At 47.9% G+C, this 21,663-nt stretch overlaps 1 protein-coding gene across 1 annotated transcript in view; it reads right to left on the reverse strand.

Annotated features, from left to right (window-relative positions):
• Positions 1-19,573, reverse strand: part of LOC119458295 (uncharacterized) — a 41,458-nt gene extending 21,885 nt beyond the window's left edge. The window contains exon 1 of the mRNA XM_037720129.2: positions 19,423-19,573. Coding sequence (XP_037576057.1) covers positions 19,423-19,524 — 102 coding nt within the window. The 5' untranslated portion in view covers positions 19,525-19,573. The remainder of the gene's footprint in view (positions 1-19,422) is intronic.
• Between the last annotated feature and the right edge of the window lie 2,090 nt (positions 19,574-21,663).

Below are 21,663 nucleotides of genomic sequence, written 5' to 3' on the forward strand. Positions count from 1 at the left end.
GTCTGGCATGCGCGATGTTAGGTGGCTCCTTACGCTGGTCATTCACTCAAATATCAGTACTTTCAGGACCACCATAATGCGATCATTCATACAACGTACGAATCTATTTACGTACTTGACAGGAGGTGGAAGAAAAGCGACCACGCCGGCTGACTGCAAATGTGACAATACAAATACGTTTTTTTTGACAGAACACTAAGGTGGATGTAAGACTGAATCTAAACAACATACCGACAAGTACCTAGCGTTTCAACAATTTAACAACTGGAAGGATTTAGTGGAACTGCGTCGGCTACATAATATCGCCCGATTCTTTGTATGCGCTCAGTCCTCGTCGTTATGAAGTGTGCAACGGAAAGGCTAGCAAGTGTGCGCCCACAGAATTTTAAAAATACTAACCAGAATGCCGAAGCCCCATTCACGACGACTGAATTAGGATCAGGGATAGAAAACATATTCTGTTCTTGCAACTCCAGTCGAGGTGCAGAAGGAAGGCTCGCAAGTCGGCTTCACAAGCCCGTTATTTGACTGCGGAGGCTTGTGAGCTGAGTTTTATTAACACCAATGTCGGCTCAAACACCCACTCCATCTTGCCCCTTTCGCTAGAATGTGTAAAGCGCGTCGCTCCTACAACAGTGAAGCGCGCAATTACGTCAACTGATTCTCCAGAGCGTCCCACCGATTGACGTGCAATTACTGGCAGCGTCGTCATTTCATGGTGCTTGGAGACTTGTTGAAAGCAGTCTTAGTACTGTGTAAGCTCAGTACCACAACCCAGACCACTGCTTCAGGGCCCTTTGCGCAGAACATTGGTAGCGCTTCGATTGATAATATTCAAGCGTATCGTTTTCCGGCTCTGACTTGAACGATTTTGGAAGAATGTTTGAAATAAACTTAGGTATCCGCTTCATATACGGCTAGACAGCGCCAGCCAGCGCCCTCCCATTCCTATCGTCATTGCCAAGGCCTTGTGGTGTTGATCACTAGATACCAATGAGCCTTGTTGTCGTCAGTGACATCACGAAGATCAGAGCTTCGATCTTACTTGCCTTGTCAAAGCACTTTGGTCAATCATCGAGTTCGATTTGACAACGCCACTATCACGCTTGATGCTCTAGAAATACTTGAGGTATGCTCGGTGAGTAGTCTTCAAATGAAGACTAGCGTGCTTCCACTTCCACTCGCCAGAATTCTCACCCTGTTGATCGCTTCCACCAGAGAACTTCCCAGCCAGAAAATTTCAGCCTATCATTTATGTTCGCCATCCACTGTTGTCATACTGTGCCAATTTTTGTAAATATCAATTTAACGATACGACCATGAGAGCACCAAGACTAAGGCGGCTAGTTAGAGATAGAGAGAGAGAGAGAGAGAGAGATAGATAGATAGATAGATAGATAGATAGATAGATAGATAGATAGATAGATAGATAGTGTCAAAGTGGCAAATATTTGGGAGAAATGCTTCACATTTAAAACTCGAAAACAAGGTCACTGCGATTGTGACTGTACTTCGCAGACTTGCTGGCACATCATGGGGAGGATTATCGCCTTTAAGTGGCTATAATCATCCAGACCGGTAGAAGTATTCTCAAGTGAACTAAGCACTCTCCTGTGCAAGAATCGTCTAATGCGATTTTCCCTTCAGGACAACGTGCGATCATTATATAGTGTTCTCGCGCGATATAGTTAAAAATACAGGAGGCTGTAGATTGATAGCATGTCGATCAACTTTTGTGGATGATAAGCTGTTGTGTCGGAACTTGGAGGCACAGGAATGCAGTAATTCATCCACAACATCGGCAATAAATTGACAACCACGGTCACTTAATATCACGCGAGGTGGCCCTTGTCGGAATGTGATAGAATGCAGCATGAAATCAGAAACCTCAGAAAAGTGGCGGAGGACAAAGCTGCTATCTCGCAATATCGCATCAGGCATTCGGCATACAAAATTATCTAGCGGTTGCCTCTTGAAGCACGCGGAAACGGTCTAATCAGGTTTATGCCGACTATAAAAAAAATGTGGTTGATCCCTCTTATATAGGAATCCGTATAGAACACGAAAGTGAAACGTATTTTCGAAGAAACACCCCGTATAGTGTAGCGTTATAATGATAACTGTGCATACGATCGTTTGTAAGTGCAACGAAATCATATTCTTTCGATTACGCTTTGCACCTCAACCAACGCTCCGCAGAACGAAACGGGCTGGGACAGCCCATTGGCGTCTGTCGCACACGCGCGCGTTGGCTAGAGACGCCGCTCGGCATAGCACGGTCCGTACGGCTATCGCCGTCTGGTGGCCGCCGGCGGAAGGCATCATTCTCCGTGCCACCGGAAAGCCCGCGGTCGGCACACTAGTAAGTATATTCTAGGCACTATAGTCGTAGTGCTGAGACCACCGAAGCGTTCACTGTCGGTGCGCGTTAGTGTCATAATGCAGTACTTCTCTTTTCTGCTCGTAGGCGGCGGCACCGCCCCGAGCAAGAGCGCGGGTACACGGAGGAGTGTTAGATATATAAGGCGCGTCTGTGTAGCTCTCTGCAAATGCGTTTGTGGCGCAATGGGTTAAACGCTCGGCGATCTATCGTCGCGGAGCGAGAGGTCGTGGGTTCGATTTCCAAATTTTGCATGTTTGTGGAACTTTTTCTTCTGGTTTCTTTCTTTGTATTATGTTCTATGACGTATTTCCGTGACGGAAATACGTCAGTGAAGTCTTGGTGGACCCCGGCATAAAACACTTTCGTGTTAAAAAAGGAAAGTGGTTGCTTTACTGGCTGTAGGTGATCGACTGGAGCTGAGGTAGGTCGCTTGTGGCTCTCACGCTGTGTATAATAGCCCCATAGGTGTCAATTGTTTTGCGCATTTAAGGCCAGTAGAGTCGTTCTTTGGTGCGAGTAAGTAAGTGTTCGCGTTGTCCCTAAGCTACCAGAGATCGGGTCATCGTGCATAACGCGCAGAATATATATTTGAAGAGACTCCGGAACCACCAGTAGAAAGCGGGTGCCAGTCGTTGACAAGTTCCTCTTGTAAATAAGACCATCTCGTACGCAAAATCGGCCTTTCGATATAGGCACATGGGTGACAGAGAAAAGAGCTTGCTAGCTTCGGCCTTCCCGCTGCTCCGCGGCGAACATCAAGGCATCAGTAAAGCCAGGCGACAGGGAAGCGATAAAGGGGTCAAAGTTGTCGGCGTCACAATCCATCGTACGCATAGGCATTCCGCAAAGGCAATCCGCGTCAGCCTGTGGACGACCACTCTTGTACGAAATAGTAAACGTATATACCTGCAGACGAAGGGCCCATCGAGCGAGGTGACCGGATGGATCAGGAAGATTGACCTGCCAGCAAAGAGAATGGTGGTCAGTGACGATGGTGAACAGGCGACCACAGACGTGCGAGCGAAACCGCTGCACAGCAAATACTACCGTGAGGTATTCTTGTTCCGTCACAGTGTGGTTGCCTTCCGTCTTGCTTGAAGAACGGCTTGTGTGCGCTACGACACGTTCTTTGTTTCTAGAGAGCTGAACGAGAATGGCACCGGTGCCGACACCAGTTGCATCTGTGTGAATCTCTGTTGGAGAAGAATAGTCGAAGTGCCGGAGCATTGCCTGTGAAGTTAACAAAAACTTCAGCTGGCGAAAACTGGCTTTACACTAAGGGGTTCACTGAAACGGGATGTTCGTACGCAGAAGATTCGTCAGAGGTTCAGCGACATCCACGAAACCGTGTATGAACCACCGGAAATATGAGCCGAGCCCTAAGAATCTGTTAGGCAGATTTAGGTTACTCGAATGATTCAACGGAGGCCGCCTTCTGTGGGTCGGGTCGAATGCCAGCTTCATCGACAAAATGTCCTAACAGCACTGTTTAGCACTCGCCAAAATATAATCTTTTAAACTTTCAGCACAAGGCCAGCTCTTTCGCTACAATCGAGTACTATGTCGCCACGAGTGCTTTGCTCCTGAAATGTGCGTCCAAAAATTAGGACATCATTAGGGTAGCACTTACAAATCTGCCATTTCAAACCGCACAGAATTGTGTCCATGAATGTTTCGAATGTCGAATGTACAATCCGAACGGCATGACGTTGAATTCGTACAGCCCGTCCGGCGTAACGAATGCCATTTTTCATCGTCAATTGGATGCACCAAAATTTGCCAATAAGGCGCTCTTAGGTCCACGGAAGAAAAGTAGGAAGAGGGATGCAGAAAGTCAACGGCGTCTTCAATGTTGGGCAGCGGATGGACATCTTTCTCGGTAACGGAATTCAGTCTGTGATAATCAATGCAGAATCTCCACGTACCATCTTTTTCTTCCCAAGAATCATGGTACCGGCCCAGGGACTCATCCCATTCTTAAAGTACTCCCTCTCATAGCATGTCTTGCACTTCCTCATTGATGATGTTGCGCTCTGACGGTGCCACTCTGTCAGGTTTCTTCCATATGAAATGCGCCGAAGCGGTGTTCATCCGATGACGTATTCGAGACGCTGGAAATCAAAGAATTTTACTGCTTTTTGAAAAGTCGACCTCTTTCGAGTGCTTGCAGTGAACGCCCAAGAGTGTGTGATGTTCGCTTTGGCTAGGTGACTTGCTGATCATTTGTAGAAGTTGTGAATCCGATGCACCTTGAGAACTTATATGTCCTGTAGAACCTAAAGAACCTGTAGCGGCAACATGGACAGCCAGCGTTGTAGAGGATTCGCGTTTGAATACAGCAGGTTTGATGCCACGAGGCAACACTGCAAGCACCACTGAATTCTTCATTGACCACACACCTGCGCGTCCTTCAAGTACAGAGACCGCGCAATGGAGAACTGAAATGTTCTTTTTCACACCGCTCACATGAATCAGTTCCAGCATGACGTCTAACAGGGCAAGATCGTTACTAGAACAGGTTACTTGAAAGCACGCAGCAGAAAATGTAGGAATGACCGTGTCCTCGGAGGCAAGAAAAGATACATTGATTACGGTATGAATTCTCCAACAGCGCAGCTGGGAAACTAACATGCACATAAAGGTGGCCATTTCTACCGTCAACAGTTGTCGCACACTCCCGAAAAAAGATGTATTCCCAAATGACGTCATGTGTAGATCGTGTATTAACCGCGAACTCTGTGGGAAACACTTTAACGCGCCAACACACGTCCACAGTGCCAACTGCCACAGGACACAACACATCACCGCTATCACCACGGAATGTTGCACTACTGCTTAGACAAAACCTCAGTTTCAGTCCAAGAAAGTTTGTTTTTAAATTAACATTCATCACAGAAATTGTCGCGCCTGTATCCCCAAGTGTCATGGTAGGTACGTCATCAACAAATACATGAACGTTTTGTTAAGCGTAAACACTGACGGGGGTATATCTGTCGATAGTGCCTGGTATCTTGCGGCCACATTCCATTTGGCCGCAAGGACTAGGTTTCCGGCGGCGGTGACTGCGTGCGTCGCCGCGGTGATGGGGTTCATGGAGCACGTGGAATTGGTGGCGGCATTAAGCTTCGATCAGAGGCCGGCGAGGTGCAGCGTAAACCGGTAGGCGTGCGTGGTGGCGGTGGCGAGGAAAACGGGCGGTCATAAGGCTGGCAAGGGCTCTCGCTGGTATGTAGGGGGGTTATCGCAAAATCGCGAGATGTGACCCAGGGCGCCGCAGCACACCGGAAGAGGTAGAGACACCCGCGGCAGCTCGGTGTAAACAGTCCTCTCAGGAGGCATTGAATAGCACTATCGCTCTTCCTGGGGACGGTAGCAAGCCGACGTTCGTTGGGAGAAACGAGGCGAGCGAAACGCCATTTGTAATTAGAGGGTGTCCGATATGAGTACCCAGATAGCAGTGTTACTTGGTACTCATCGACATCTGCCGCATTCACTGATGGCTGCGATGGGGCCGGAGCAACCGTCTTGCATAGCCGTCCTGATAGCCATTGGGGCAATGAGAGATTTGCTGACATCGAAGTAATTCTTCTCTTACAATCTGCCATATTGTCGATGAGAGGCCATTAGGCGACATTGTGTAGACACTAGCCACTGCTGGGACGTTAGGCAGACGGCCAAATTTCGGAGATATCCGTCGCATCTTCAGCGTTTTAAATGTGCATCAAGGCTACATCACGTCGGACACGGAGTTCAGGTTCTCTTTGCCAATCAAGAAATTGTCCACGACTTCGGTCATCTCCTTAAGAACAAGTCCAACCTTGTCCGCTTCACTCATCCTAGGATTCACTATCTTGCAAAGCTGCGAAATTTCTTCGATATATGTGGTACATGTCTACCCTGGAAGCTGTGCCCTCTGAATCATTGTCTGCTCCGCTCGCTTATTCTTCGCGTTAGAATCGGCGAAGCACTTCTGCACTTTCTCAACAAAACGATCCCAAGTTGTCAACATGTCCTCGTGGTTTTCATACCACATGAGAGTGGTGTTAGCGGATATAAAACATGACTGAGCTGCGCTGCCGGGACTCAGCCGTTGATTCGGCTCCCCCGCTTATAGTTCTTACTCCACTCGTCGATGTCTTCGCCTGAAGTCTCGCCCAAGTTCGGCGGCACTCGGTAGTATGGCAAGAAACCCATAGGAGTGGCCCCCGACGAATCAGAGGTTTGGACTTGAGACATAATCTCGATCGGCGAAGGCGTAAGTGCGGCATGGCGGCTGCTGCTGCGAAGTCCAGGGAGTAGAGCTTCCGTCGATGGGTTCGTCTTATCCAGCATCGTCTACCAATCTGTTACGGACTCTGGAGAGGCTTAAGGGGGGTCTTAATGATCAAGGTACAAAGACCGTGGAAATCGTAGGAGCAACGTCGGCCTCCTCCTTCTCTTCTCCCACTTCTCTCGTTTCTCACTGGCAGTGACACTTTGTAAAAATATATTCACAATAAATTGTGCCAATATATATATAAGACGCGGTTGGGATCTCGCCAGGCAAAGGATAAAATTATAAGTACTTTTGTGGTCATATAGGAATGGCACATACTCAGTAGCACATATCTAGTGACCCAACATGAGGTGAACTATGTTCATTGAAGAGCAGCACATACTCAATGCCACATATTCATGGCCCAAGTTGACCAGAAGACTGGTTTCAAACCCATTTCCCTCAGAACAGCAACCGCTCTAGCGATTAGGCCATGCTCAAGCACCGAGTTCGGGGCAAAACGTTAGGGGCGTGGATAAAGATATACGCAGCCATCCCCATGATTGCGCGCGAAGTACGCTTGCAATAAAGATAACAGTGGCATGAACACAAGGGAACGCGTGGTGTCAAAGAGTTATTAAAGATGGTGCCATCCTGTCAATCCAAATGTGCCGTGCTCTCCTTACATACGTCAAAAGTAGGGAACCCTAGGGACTTTGACCTATTATCGATAAGTGCCACTGCGACTAAGCACTCAAATTCAATGAACAAACAGGCACCCAGTAATGTGACGGAAAGACTGCAAGTGAGGTACTGCTACAATGCACATGACCCTAAACTTACTGTGCAATCACTAAGTATCCACGCCTCGCCAACACCAACACAAATAAAGGAAGAGTTGCCTACTACACAGTGACTAAAGCAGGCACAGGCTCACGACTTGCAATGATGCTCTACGAGGCACGTGAGTAAGGATGGCGACAGTATGAACACTTCATCACAGCCATTGAGCGTGTAAAGACAGCAGTCGATATTCGATCGCACGGTCTCCTAACCCCAAGGGTTGAATGCATCACAGACGAAAGATTTGGCCACTGAAGTAGTCAGCCACTGGTATACTACCCCCTTCTGGCACCGTATCCGCAAACGTGGACACCAGCTTTATTTCGCAGTAGTTGCAAGCACAGATTGAAAAATCTGATTTGAAAAGTGCGGGCGAATGCGTCTTTCCTTCCTCTATTTGACAAGTGGCGCCATTGCCCTGAAGGCATAATGATGAGAAAACGCGGGAAAACGGCCGCTTCAACCTTCTACGGTGCGAACCGTAAGTAGCTCTTCGTTTTTATTTTTTTTTCATGGTCTTAACTTTATTAAATACACCCAAAGGTCATTTATTTGTAAAAAAAAACAATGCTTCTAAATCGTCAAATACTATCTTTTCTTGGAGTACGAAGTGTAAGAAGGGTGCATGCAACCACTGAAAGTTAGTGTCCACGCTTATAGACATGGCGCCTCAAAGCCGCCTTTCCGAGCCAGCTGCCTTGTATAGCACATGGCGCCCTTTGGCTAAATTAATCAATGCAGATCTCTCGAATGATAAATGCGCGGAGCAATGGTTGGCGCATACGGTGGCCCGTGAGAGCGATTTTTCATGTTCTGTGTTTTGCGCTGAGCCACAGCTGGTTAGAGTTCCGTAAGGAACGCAAGTGCTGAGAAGCTCCTATAGAGAAACACCGTGCGCATAATGGCGCTCCCAACAGACATTGCGAACAGCTGATCACTTGCAACAGAAATGCTCCAAAAAGCGCAGGAGGCCAAGTAATGACAGCTCTAAGCCCGTTGTCAAGAAGGCGAAGCCGCACTCACTTCCGACTGCTGCCATTATGTATGAAAGGTACGATCACTGGCGAGAGCACGTGCGCACACCAAATGCACCGTGTTGCCGCCGTGAGGGATGCGCAGCAATGAGCCGAATTCGCTGCCGAGAATGCCACGTGTTTTTGTGCCTGTCGGCTCAAAATGATTACTTTCATCTTTACCAGACGAAGTACATTACAAATGTCTTGATAATCAAGGAAGAGTCACAGGAAAAATGATTTGCCCCACTTACCTATAGCTAGCCAACTAGAAAGTACAGAGCAGCACTTTTCCGGATTAAGGCGCCCTGTCCAGAAATGTGGACACCACGGAAAACTATGAAGCGATACAATTTGTTTCCATCTTTTAATGACTGTTTTATTAAAGAATGGAGAGCCGAAAATAATTCTAAAATATTTTTTATTGCCACATTTCAATCGCGCCTGAAGGGGATACTCTGGAAACTCTTCTTCCATACATGACATGGTTAAGCGATGGAATCGCACGGCTACACTTATAAGTCGCACAGACGAAACTACAAATAAATGCCTGAGGCAGGGACGCTTCAATCTCAATGTAGACCGCTAATATTGCCCCAGATACAGAAAATATTCCTCATATAAAACCAGTAAGCACTATCGCTCAAACAACCAGTAGCGGCAACGATCTTGGTTACGTAAAGATTTTCTCTGATATTTTTGAGCCCGACACCCGAACATGGTACCTGTAGTAGGATGGCCGTGGTGTCGGGTGCACGAAAACGGATCTACTCAAGCGATAGACGGAGATAATGCCTAACATTTTGCTATCATGATTCAGGAGGAATAGCAATCATAGCCAAGGCTTTTAGGATATACGACACACCGTATACTATTGACCAAACATAACAGACCTGGTGGACACGCAGCCAACCCACTGTGGGACGCCCTTCTCTTCCCTACAAGCACACGTGGCTGTTGTTAAACTAGAGAAATCATTCTTGGTGTAGAGGTCGCCACATTTCAGCCCATTTTGTTGTGGCGCCCCCTGTAAAATGTGTGTGCCTATATATGTTCGGGCCCAATAAAGAGAGGGTTACCCCTTTTCGTCTGAGCAAGCAGCGAGTACGTGTCGGTCCGTCTCTTCGTACCCGTTACTGTACTCGGTAACGCCCGCTCCGTCTCTGCTCTCGCTACTGTACTGCATGGGCCCGGATGCCCTCCGGCATCTCGAGACATTCTCGCTCGACACCCAGTCGCTCGCTTCATACCAAGCCGTTGCCGCCCGCTTTACTGAGCACTTCGTGCACCCGGCAAACAAGCTTTACGAATCGCCCCGGTTCCACCGACGCATTCACATACCCGACGAAAGCGTCGACACGTACTACGCAGAATTGCGCAGGATGGTTAGGCGCTGTAACTTTTCGTCAGCTGCTGTCGAGGAAAGGCTCCTACGCGACCAGTTCTTTGTTGGCCTCCGTGACACCTGTCTCTCGGACCAGCTGTGGCAGAGCTCGAAGCCAATACTCAAGGACACTTGGACACAGGCCCGTCAATCCGAAGACGCAGACCGAAGACGCCGACCGTCATTGTCATGCCATCCAGCTTCGTCCTGTGACTCTCGTCATGCCATCACTGTCGCCATCATTCGAGTATCGTAATGGAGTCATCTTCACGCTAATGTCATCATACAGTTGTCGTCATCAAATAGTCATCGTGCCTTCGTCATGCCATTGTCATCCTCACACAATCGTCGTCGCGCATTCGTTGCGATAGAGTCGTCGTGATGCCGTCGCGGTCGTTCCATCGCCGTCATTCTTGCTTCCACATCGGACGGTGGTAATACTGAGTCGTCAGCCACCGTCGTCACTCAGTCGTCGTCGCGCCACCTTTGTCACCGCTTCAGTAACTTTCTTTCATTGCTATCATAACGTGCTCATCATATCGCCTTCCTCATTTGATCGGCGTCACCCGCCACCGTGGCTTAGCGGCTATGGTGTTACGCTGCTAAGCTTGAGGTCGCGGGGTCAAATCCTCGCCGCAGCAACCGCATTTCGATGGCAGCGAAGCTCAAAAACGCCCATGTGCCGTGCATTGGGGGCACGTTAATGAACTCCAGGGGGTCTAAATTAATCCGGTGTCCCCCACTACGGCGTGCCTCGTAATGAAATCGCGGTTTCGGCAGGGAAAACTCTAGAATCCAATTCATTGACATCATGCCGTTGGGTTCCTGCCATCGACATCGTTTGGGCTACTTCATCCAGTTGCGAACATATTGTCGTCGCTAGGCGCTCGTCGTCATATACTCGTCTTCGTCGTCCGCTTTCGTCGTTATACCATCGAGATCAGATAAGAATCTACGTTTAATTGTTGTCAGGCCATAGTCGTTCATGCCCGTAGACGAGCCTTCACAGCAGTCCTTCTGAACGGCAAAGGTGAAGTCGTCAACTCGGCTTCCACTTACACCACTCACGAGATATTGCAGAACAAGTAGCCATCGCATTGGCACATTTAGACCAAAGGAGATCCAGGATCCACAGCAAGTATAGGGCAGCCGTCCAAGCATTTGCCAGAGGAGTAATCTCTTGACAGGCCCTGGCAATTCTCGACGAAAAGGTCGTCGAATCCCACACGATCATCTGGTTTCCGGCTCGTATGGGAAAAATCAACGCTGCTCCCGTGAACTTCAACAAATCTGCCCACAATGCTTCACGAGGACTTGACAACCGTGCAGCCACGAGGCAAGAAGATGCTGAGGTTCCTGAGTGCAAGGACCACCTCCTCACGTACAACGAGTTAACCAAGCACTTCTACCTACAACGCAGGGTCTTCCCCCCTCCGCACAGTAAACTAAATAGAGCTCAGGCCATTACGCTATGGCTCTTACAAACGAGAACTTATCCGAACCCTCTAATAATCAACAAGATCTATCCGGAGATCTCTACTCATGCAACATACGATAAAATTAACGACACCGTATATCTTAGTCATATGCTCTGGCGTTGCTCCGCGTTATGCAGCGACAAGAACAACACCGAAGAGCGGTGCGACGCAGCTCTACGCAGTCTCGCATTAGGTGAAGAGCTATGGGCAGTCCAATGGGTCCGCGAAGCGGCCGATAAGCTAGGCCTTTCGGTCCCAACGTGGCAGCGGCCCGCTTCAGGCTAGGAAACTAGCGCGACCCAATGGACCATAATGAGGTTTTTCCATCCATCCATCCATCCATCCATCCATCCATCCGTTCATCGTCGTTCTACCACCTTTGTCATTCCATCCACGGCATTCCTTCTTCGTGTCATTCCATTGTCGTAACGGCGTCGGCATCGTAACCTTCTGGTGTTGCCGCCATCCTGATGGACGACCCCAGCAAGAGAGTGGCATAACTAATGGCGAATTCCATTGGGAGAAGAGGAGCAGGGCGCCACGCAGTGCGGACTCGGGTGACTAGTGCAGTGAGAGCAGGGACACTCGACCCGCCACTGGAATACGGCATGCATTCGGAGAGCAGGTGGGAAGGGGACGTGTGAGGAGAAATGTACCATGCGACTAAACCAATCGACGTCCGATCATTCTCTGCAGGAGAGCGGCAAAACACGCGTGATCGTCTTGTAATTTGTCGGGCTTAAGGCTGTCACCGTTTGCGGCCACGTACTACATACTTTTGTGCAGCGCCGACGCATCCCACAACGTTTCCCCCTGCGAAGATCATCTGAAATTGCAACTTGAATCTGAAGTTGAGCTCCAGCAGCTTTCGCTGCTGTTAGGTCGAGCGTCTCAAGCACTTCAGAAAGGCGAAGACGCTTTGCTGCCGCTGTCCCCCGTGCATCCGACGAGAAGCAAGGCGGACTAGAAATGCCAGGATCTGTCGCTAAATCGCTGCGAAGCTCGCTCGTATCACCGACGTCAAAATAATCGGTGCCAAAACACCAACTACGCTTGCTTTGCTGCCGCGCGCCGGCTGAAGCAAAAGAAAAAGAAACGAGGAGGATATGACGATTTAAGTCACGTGACTTCCTCCGTACTCCGCTTTTCAGGCGAGAGCAATCCGGACTGCTCCCGGGTGCTCTAGGCGCAGCGAAACTGCTCTTGTTCTACCACTGAATGACGGCTCTCCTACTCTTGTTTCCCCACTGAAACACGTCGCCTCTGGAACGAGCACTTTCAGGTGATTTTGAGTGCTCCTGTTCTCCCAATGGAATTCGCCATAAGTGGGGCAATGTCGGAGCATGTTGCATATAGCCGAAGCAAAGTAAGTCTCATAATGAACACTACACGTAACAAGTAAACGTGACAGCAGGTAAACGGTGTATCGCTACATTGGGGAAATGCTAATTGCATTGCCGTTGACAGTCATCGTGAGATGAGTTGTGCCGTAACTTTCTCCCTGTTTACTACTACAGTGTACTGTTCCTCGCTCCAATTATTTGCTGTTCCTTACACAGATCTAGCACTATACAACCGTTGAATTGAGTATAGCCGTCTTGATCCTCCATGAGTGACTTCACATATATTACTATCACCTTGCCTGTTTTTTCGACCACTTAATGCCACAATTATTACTGTAAATTGTATTAAATTGTATTTGTATTTTATTCTCTGCTATCACTAACTGTTCATACCTAAGGTGTTTGCGGCCGATGTACTTTCCTTCCCATGCTCCGCTAACTATAAGTGCACGTGCACATATCTCCTACCCTTCGTCCCTTCATACATGACCTAATGAGCCTGCCCATGCTTCCGCCTTTTTATGATCCCGAGGTTCTGTCTTACCGTTGTCATACAGAAACAGGAATGAAAAGTCGCTGCTCTATATTTCATACATACGTTTCAGTGAATCGGTCGTCGTCACCTGGACCAGATGGTATTTCTTACCGTACCTTGTGCCACCTCGGTGAACTAGCACGAAGTGCCTTGCTGAAGATCTTCAATGAGTCCTGGGAGAATGGAAACGTTCCTCAAGAATGGAAGACCAGCCGCCTGGTACCTATCCTCAAACCTGGCAAGTCTCCCTCTAGAGATTACTTCCTACCGCCCAATCGCGCTGGCCAGTTGCATTGGGAAGGTGATGGAACGAATGATCCTCGCCAGACTTGAATGGTACCTGGAACGCTATGAAGTTTATCCAGACGCAATGGCTGGCTTTCGACGTCACCGATGTTTCATTGACAACGTCATCGATTTGGTCACTTACGTTCAACATCAAAAGGCGTGTAAGCGATTATCTATCGCCCTGTTCCTCGACATCAAAGGAGCATATGACAATGTTCTTCATGAGGCTATATTAGAGGCTCTGGAAATGGTTGGCCTCGGCGGTAGGCTTTATCGTTGGACACGCAGTTATTTATATATGCGGTCTCTATTTGTGAATACTGAAGACGGCCCAATTTCTCAACACTATACACACCGTGGAGTACCACAGGGTGGTGTGTTGAGCCCAACACTCTTCAATATTGTGCTCAATGCCCTCGTAAAATGCCTACCAAATACGGTGAAGTTGTCAATATATGCGGATGACATATGCGTCTGGGCATCTGGCGTGACGCGTCCTCAAGTACGTGCTAGGCTCCAAAAATCTGCGGCGTTGATAGCGACGTACCTTAATGAACAAGGCCTCAAGATTTCCCCGGAAAACTGCGCATTGATCGCATTTAGCCGGAAACGAATGACACCATACACCATAACCATCGATGGACAAAATATCCCTTACGTCAGAACGCACAGGTTCTTAGGGGTAATCATCGATCGTGACCTTTGTTGGAGTCCCCATGTCACCAACCTAGAGAAGCGCCTGACAGCCATCTCTCATCTCTTCAAGTTTGTTGGAGGAAAATCCTAGGGTACTTCAGTACACGCAATGATGCAACTCTACAGGACGCTGTTTCTCGGGTATCTGAGGTACAGCTTGGCAGTGCTGACCAATACCTGTAAAACTAACATTCGTACAATCGAAAGTGCTCAGGCACAGGCACTTAGGGTCTGTCTAGGGTTGCCACGATGTACATCAACATCAGAAACCATTGCAATTGCACATGACTACCCAGCCAAGATTCACATTATTATGGAAGCGCTCAGAGCACACGTCAGGCACCTTGCTCGCGCCCTTTCTCACTATCTAGCCTCACTGCCAGAAGACCGACCACGTGCCTCTTTTTCTCAGACAATACTGCCTTATCGTATATACCTTCCATCAGGTTACACAGCTGCAACGAGAGTTTTGTTTCCTCCTTGGTGCTTGGCTCAGCCACAAGTTCGACTGACAGTGCCTGGAATTCGAACGAAAGCCCAACTCTCATCACCAGCTCTCAAGCAACTTTCACTGTTCATGCTCTACAAAAAATACAGTGATCATACCCATCTATACACTGATGGTTCAACCACCATGGACGGTTCTGCAGGATCAGTGTTTTATCCTGCGAAAGTCTCCACCATGAAATTCAAGACATCACACCAGACGACATCGACAGCCGCGGAGCTTGCTGCTCTTCGTAGCGCACTTCGCATAATTCGTGAGGAACCACCTAACAAATGGAGTGTTTTCAGTGACTCCAAGGCAGTTTTGGCACGTAAAACCCCACAATCAATCAATTAATCGACTCCAAGGCAGCGCTACATTGCTTGCTTTCCGCCTTACACCGTGGACCCTACGAACAACTAGTCCTCGAAATCCGAGAGCTCCTTCATTACCTCGTCGAGCAAGGACACGACGTCACCTTTCAGTGGCTCCCTAGCCACTGTGGCGTAATGGGCAACGAATATGCTGATGAAGCTGCTCGATCTGCTCATGAAGACGGCGCACAGGAACCAATCCCGCTGTCACGAACAGATGCAGCAGCGAAACTTCGAGTGCTTGCAAACGATGCCACACAATCGTTGTGGAACACACCTAGTTTGCAACACACACGTCTGCATCGACTGGACCCCTATCTTCGACTTCGACCTCCACCTGGACTATCCCGACCCGAAACAACAGTACTTTGCCGATTGTGGCTTGTTGTCGCATTTACAAAGTCGTTTGCTTTCCGCATTGGATGGGAGGATAGTGCTGCGTGTGACCACTGCGGCGACGAATAAACAATCGAGCACGTACTTTGTCACTGTCCCCAATACAGCGCACATAGGCAGTCATTCGTGACCGCGCTGGCACGTCTTGACGACCGGCCGCTTTCGGAGCAGACAGTCCTGGAACGCCGGCCTATACAGTCGTCACACAATAAGTCAGTCAAGGCACTCTTGAAGTTCTTGCGATCGAGTGGACTATCTGACAGACTATAGTTCTCACAGACGTTTCCAACCTCCTCCTTTTCTTTTTTTTTTCTTTTTTTTAATTCCTTGATTTTTTTTCGTGACTGCTTTTTCTCTTCCCTATTATTTCCACCTTTCATTTCCCCTTCCCCTTCCCCCAGTGCAGGGTAGCAAACCAGAATCTTTTCCGGTTAACCTCCCTGCCTTTCCCACCACGTTCCTCTCTCTCTCTCAGTGAATGCGTCCAGGCTAATAGCTACGTCATTGAGCTGAGTTTGAATTCCTAGCCATTTCTGCGGCTTTTGATCACCCTGCGTGTTTGTGTAACAAATTGTATGGCCTATAGGCTTATTCTTTGTGCGTCATTAAAAATGAATGTGTTTTAATTCAGCTTCTTCCTGTTTTGTTGCTAAATTCAACACTTATTTGTTCTTCCTGATTGCCTGCGGCACGCCTAAAGAACTTATGCCCGTATGCCGAATGGACGTCCAAACAGTAGGGCTAAATATTTGTTAAAATGCATCCCGTCACACACAAAAGCCCCGACACGTCACGCTCGGTGCACATCCTGGTTGATGTCAACGAAAGCAAGAAACATTGCTTCAGCTAGCATCGAAACCTCCCTCTTTACTGCAAGCACGGCCTTTTTTAATTCTACAGCCCTGCCTTTCAGCAAATGGCACCATGCACACTGTGTTCTGCACTTCCCCAGAAACGACCTCGAGTTTGCTAACCCTCTTAGCTATTTGCCCCGCGAACCCTGTGCAAATGTGCAAAAAACGTAAAGCGAAATGCTTATCTGTTTGTAGCACCATACCATCTGCACTGAGAAGGAAGCTCCGCAGAGAAGGCGTGTCCGATTTCTCCGGCGTCATTCGATAATACCAACATAATAATGGAGCGTCCAGCGAGAGTATGAAGATAACAATTCAACTCTGAGGGTGAGTGAAACTTCTCGTTATTGAATACATTGATCAGTTCCTAGCATTATCGCCGGTGAGGACCTCGAAGGACTTAGTGGAGCTGCGCTTTCTGCGTAATACCGTGCGATCTATCGTACCACCAAATACTGACGCAGTGGGTCTGACAGCGACAACAATTAATAACAGTACTTCCGTGAATAAAACATGCATTTAAAGCAACACCCTAGGTCGGTATGCTTTGTTTCAGCCACGATAGTACGGCCGGCTATGAAGATGGGAGATGGACGACAGCGTGGCACTGCTGCAAAACGAGTAGCTTCTGCAACTCTAGAACCAAGGCAGCCAGGAGTAGGGAACGACTAAATGTTGCACTTAAAATGTCCTATTATCACCAGGTATAATTTTTTTTCTGCTGATCAAGAGTCATGACTGGTTCCATCAACTCAAGGCAGTCCAGAAAGCCCACGATCCGGCGGTGAGACTTGTCCTTCCCGTCCTGACGTGGGAGCGGCCCGCGGTCCTCCCTCCGTGAAAACGGGGTGGGGGGTGGCTACTTCAGGACCTCAATAAAGTATACTACCTACCTACCTACCTACTAGATTTACTGTCACTTAACTTCATCTCACTCATTCCGTCATGTTAATCAGGATTGAAAAAATGTGTTTAGTAGGGGACCCTTTAGTAAGGGATCCAGCCTACTTCTTACGTGCTGTACTACTTTCATTTGCAAATAGTTAAAGAACTAACATACTGTCTTTCCTAGTACGCCACTTTGCTAACAAGGGTTCTGCCAAGACGACCAAATTGTTGTATTTTGCCAGTTTCGTGATGAATTATTTCATTTTTCATGACTAAACTTGGAGGGTGGTGGACATAGCATGTATCTTCTATATTTTTGTCAAGCACAGCATATGCTTCTCGAAGCTAAGTCTGTATGTAAGTTTTAAAAAAGAATGGCGTAAACGATGAATGCATGGCATTCCATGTACAATACGTCATAGCATCGAAAGAAAATTAAAGCAGGTACATTTCTAGTACGATGCGCCTAAGTGTATGCTATAGGCGTGTGCTTGTTCTCGAAGCACACAGGATTGTTTTTTTAACCTGTATATCGACAAAATATTCTTTGGTGGCTACAAACCATTCAGAGGCGCTCGCAGGGAAAAATTATCTTAAAGAATACATCGGTATTGCTATTATTCCTTTGGTTTCTTCCTTGCTGGCGACAATGATCATGATGGTCGTACCTTAGCAGTCAATAAAATAGTGAGCAGTGTTACAGTAAATTTGGATAAATAAAAAACATACAAATGTATTAAGATTATTTACAAAGAGAGATAACGTACGCAGAGTTTTATTACAACTTGGAAAATAGGCGGGGGGAAACAGAACAGAACAAAAATTATCCATTTTCCTGTCGATCGAGATGAGTTATGCAATGAATGTAGGGCAACTCAAAATGGGGAACGATACGTAGAACCGATCTCTTGAACGTTCAGAAATTTCCATTGACAAAGTCACCAAGCAGCTCATACAACAGAATTGCAATGCAAGAACTGAGTATCACTGAAGTTGATGTCGCGAGTCTGTTCAACGTTTTAACTACCACTGAACCAAATGCTGAAAGCATCAGTCTTAAATGCCTGCATTCATCGTAAAATATCAGGTCTAGATCGATGTCAATATTATGTTTCCATCGCACGTGCTTCTGAAAGCAACATGAAAGGCCTCCCCGTTACTTGAAGTCGTGCTAAACTCTTGAATAGTAAAAACATGTGCCCGGAAAGACTACCTTATATACTCGTTTAATGGCCGCAGTTTTTTTTTTCTTTTTTTTTTCATGATTGGGGCGTAAAATCTGCGGTGCGGCCGTTACGCGGAGAAAAAGACAAACTTTTCAGTTGCGCTTACTTTTACCTTGTACCAGCTCTGGTTATTCTGGGCTATTTCCGGCTGGAATAAGTGGTGATGCTCCACAGACCGGCATGGACAGCTTCTTTGAGGCAGTCGCTAGGTCTCGGAGGCTGCGCTTTTGCTACCTTGAGAGGACACAAACTCATCACGGCTACCTTGTTTTGCCACCGAAAAAAAAAAACTTCGGAATTCTCGCACCACGCAACAGATAACACTGACAAACTTCGCGAAAATAATGGGGCGGCTTATACACGGGTAGTTTTTAATATATTTCTGGGGCGACTTTTTAGAAAGTTCTGGGCACGGCTTTTAGACGGGTGCAGTCATTACACGAGTATATACGGTATTTCCCACAAAAAGTCTCATTTTGCTACGTGAAGGCTATGCGCGCTTTCATAAAATTTCGGTTGGCTGTCCGCTGCAGGCCTTTCTGATTTAGGAAGCTACAAAATATAGCATATACATTTGGTGACCTGCAACAGATTTTGCTCCCATGAAGGCCCAGCGTACTTTATAAAGGACGCCATCGGTAGTGTTTCAAATAATAAAGCACAAGTCATGAAACATTGACAATGACGTTGCAGTGTAAAAAATTGATGTGGCGTTGAAAATATACAAAATTTAACGCGTAGAATTTTGTTGGGCGCCAAGGATTAGTTTAAAAAAGTAAAGCGCAACTCATGAACTTTGACAATGCAGTTATCTGATACCAAACATTATCTGATACCAAAAATGTACAAAATAAAACTCACAGAATTTTCTTGGGTCTGAAGTGGTTAACGGAGAACAAAGAGCAGTGACGGTTCTCGAAGCATAACCACTGCTTCGATGAAGCGATATGACAGACATAGAAAAGGAGATATATACTACCTTGCGGATATTGTAACGTTTTCCAAAAAAGATCCCGTTACATTGCAGCACCATAAAAGTAGAGATAATCAGAACTGCAGAAAACAGCTTTCTTCTTTCCATGCCTTTGCTGCCAAGGTACCTCGTGAAGATACGAATTAAAACTCCAAAAGCGACCGCAAGACACCTTTATAAGTACAGACAATGGGGCCAACAACAATGTGCTATATATATTTTTTTCTTGCTCCGGGTTGAACAATTCCATTGTTAAGAATTTGGACAATGCTATGCTCCGAAGTGTCGAAAAAAAAAACTGTCAGCCCTTCCACTTGGGTGGAGATGGAAGACCAGCAAAGCTCTACTATGGTGAGAAATATGTATTTTCAATTATGACTATTAAGATGTGATGGTGTAATTAGTTATTTGAACTAATAAAGAATGAGAAATATATATGATGTGCTGGTTTTCATTTATTTAGTGACCACAGGGACCATGGCTTTATGGTCGCTAACGGTACACCGCCATAGGATGTAAGGCAAAGGTTGGCACGTTCTTCATAATCGCGTCACCAACGCCGCACGCGTTCAGTGCGAACGCGGGCAAAGCGCCGCCGCCGTCGAGAACAGTTCTGCGCGTTGTTTGTGTGACCGCACGTGGCCGTCGCCGAGACTGTTTGGGGAGAGGGGAGCAAGAGCCCAGAGAGAGTCGGCGGCAGAGGCCGGCAGGACTGCGCGCATGGGCCGCAGTTGGAGAGCGGGCACGCACACGCACCATAGAGAAAGAAATTCAACAAGAGGGGACACTCGCCAAAAACTAACATCCGGAAACACGTCACCATACGTCACGCTATAGTATTTATGCCGAGCGTTAGCTGCCGCGCGCATCGAAAAAAAAAAGTGAAATTATGTTAACATACATGGATTTCTTTTAGACTCTTTGCCGCGAAAACTAAAATGTTTTGCGTATAAATGAACTTAAACTTTGCGAATCATTTTTCTTGCCTTACCTAGCGACAGGACAATGACGCGCCAGATGCATGCGTCATCCGCCAGACACTCCCCCGAAGCCAGCGAGGACGGCTGCGCGTGCGTTTGAGCGCTCGCGCGCGGCGACCCGTCTGTCTCCTTTTTTTAAAATGCGAAGCATTTCTTGCCGGCGGCTCTGTCCATCCCTCCATCCGCCGTGCGGTGTCCACACCCGCACTGCGCATGCGCATCTTCCTCCTCCTTCTCTCTTTGTAGGTATATGTATAGTATATGTACGCCAAGCTCCGGCTTCCGGAAGCCGGCTTCCGCTTCCGCTTCCGGTTCCACCTCCGGTTCCGGTTCCACTTCCGGTTCCGGAGAACGCTTCCGGCGTTTTGCCGGAATGATCCCCCGGTGCTTCGCCCACTCATCATCATTCACTTCGTCCTCTCATTCTCCTCCCGCAACGCCGCGATGTGTGCCACGGACAGCGCCAGCGTCAACGCCAGTGTCAGCACCGTGGACAGCGCCACGGAGAAGAGGGCTCGAGCCACTGCCACGAAACGGCAGTGGCGACAGGCCGATATGAAAACTAATGGGAACTTGAGTCGACCCCATGGCTGCTTCGCATACAGGGTTCCCCTACGGGAAGATGGTGTAATTGTTTTAGTGTAACCTGGTTTATTGGGTTCTCGGCGTATTCTTGCATTCCTTCTGCACTGGGACAAGACACCACTGCACTATTGGACTACGGCAAGGTGAGAAATCTTGTTCCACAGTCTACGACGCACTTAGGCTTACGGCATGGGACCGAGACTTAAGACGCAGTTAGCGAAAAACAGCTCGGCCATCATGGCGAGCTGAGTAATTTGAGTTATTGAATCGTGCTGAGACATGTTTCCGACGCTTCCTAGGGGATTATTGTAACATATTTCGGGTTTGAGGCACACTGGCCGCACAGGGCGCCATGTCACAGTTAGCGAGAACTAACTCGGCCGTGGAGCGTATAGTCTAGTGCATCTTCCTAGGAGAAGTCTGTGCCGCTTTCTCTGACGCCAGACATTACTGAAAAATAATTTCGTTACTTTCTGGGGTAGTTTTGAGGCACGCTGGCCGCACAGCGCGCTGTTTCACAGTTAGCGATAAGCAGCTCCAACGTGGTGATAAAGTTAGTTTGGCGTGTAATGAATCTTATGGCATCTTCGGCTGGCCGCTTCGGAGCGCTCTAGACCGTTCTCGCGAGCGGCGTTGTCTTCGGCTGGTTGAAAGAGGGTGCGCGCCTTGCGTTCGGCTGGTT

The sequence above is a fragment of the Dermacentor silvarum genome, chromosome 7, assembly GCF_013339745.2.
Source record: "Dermacentor silvarum isolate Dsil-2018 chromosome 7, BIME_Dsil_1.4, whole genome shotgun sequence".
Classification (NCBI taxonomy): Eukaryota; Metazoa; Arthropoda; class Arachnida; order Ixodida; family Ixodidae; genus Dermacentor; species Dermacentor silvarum.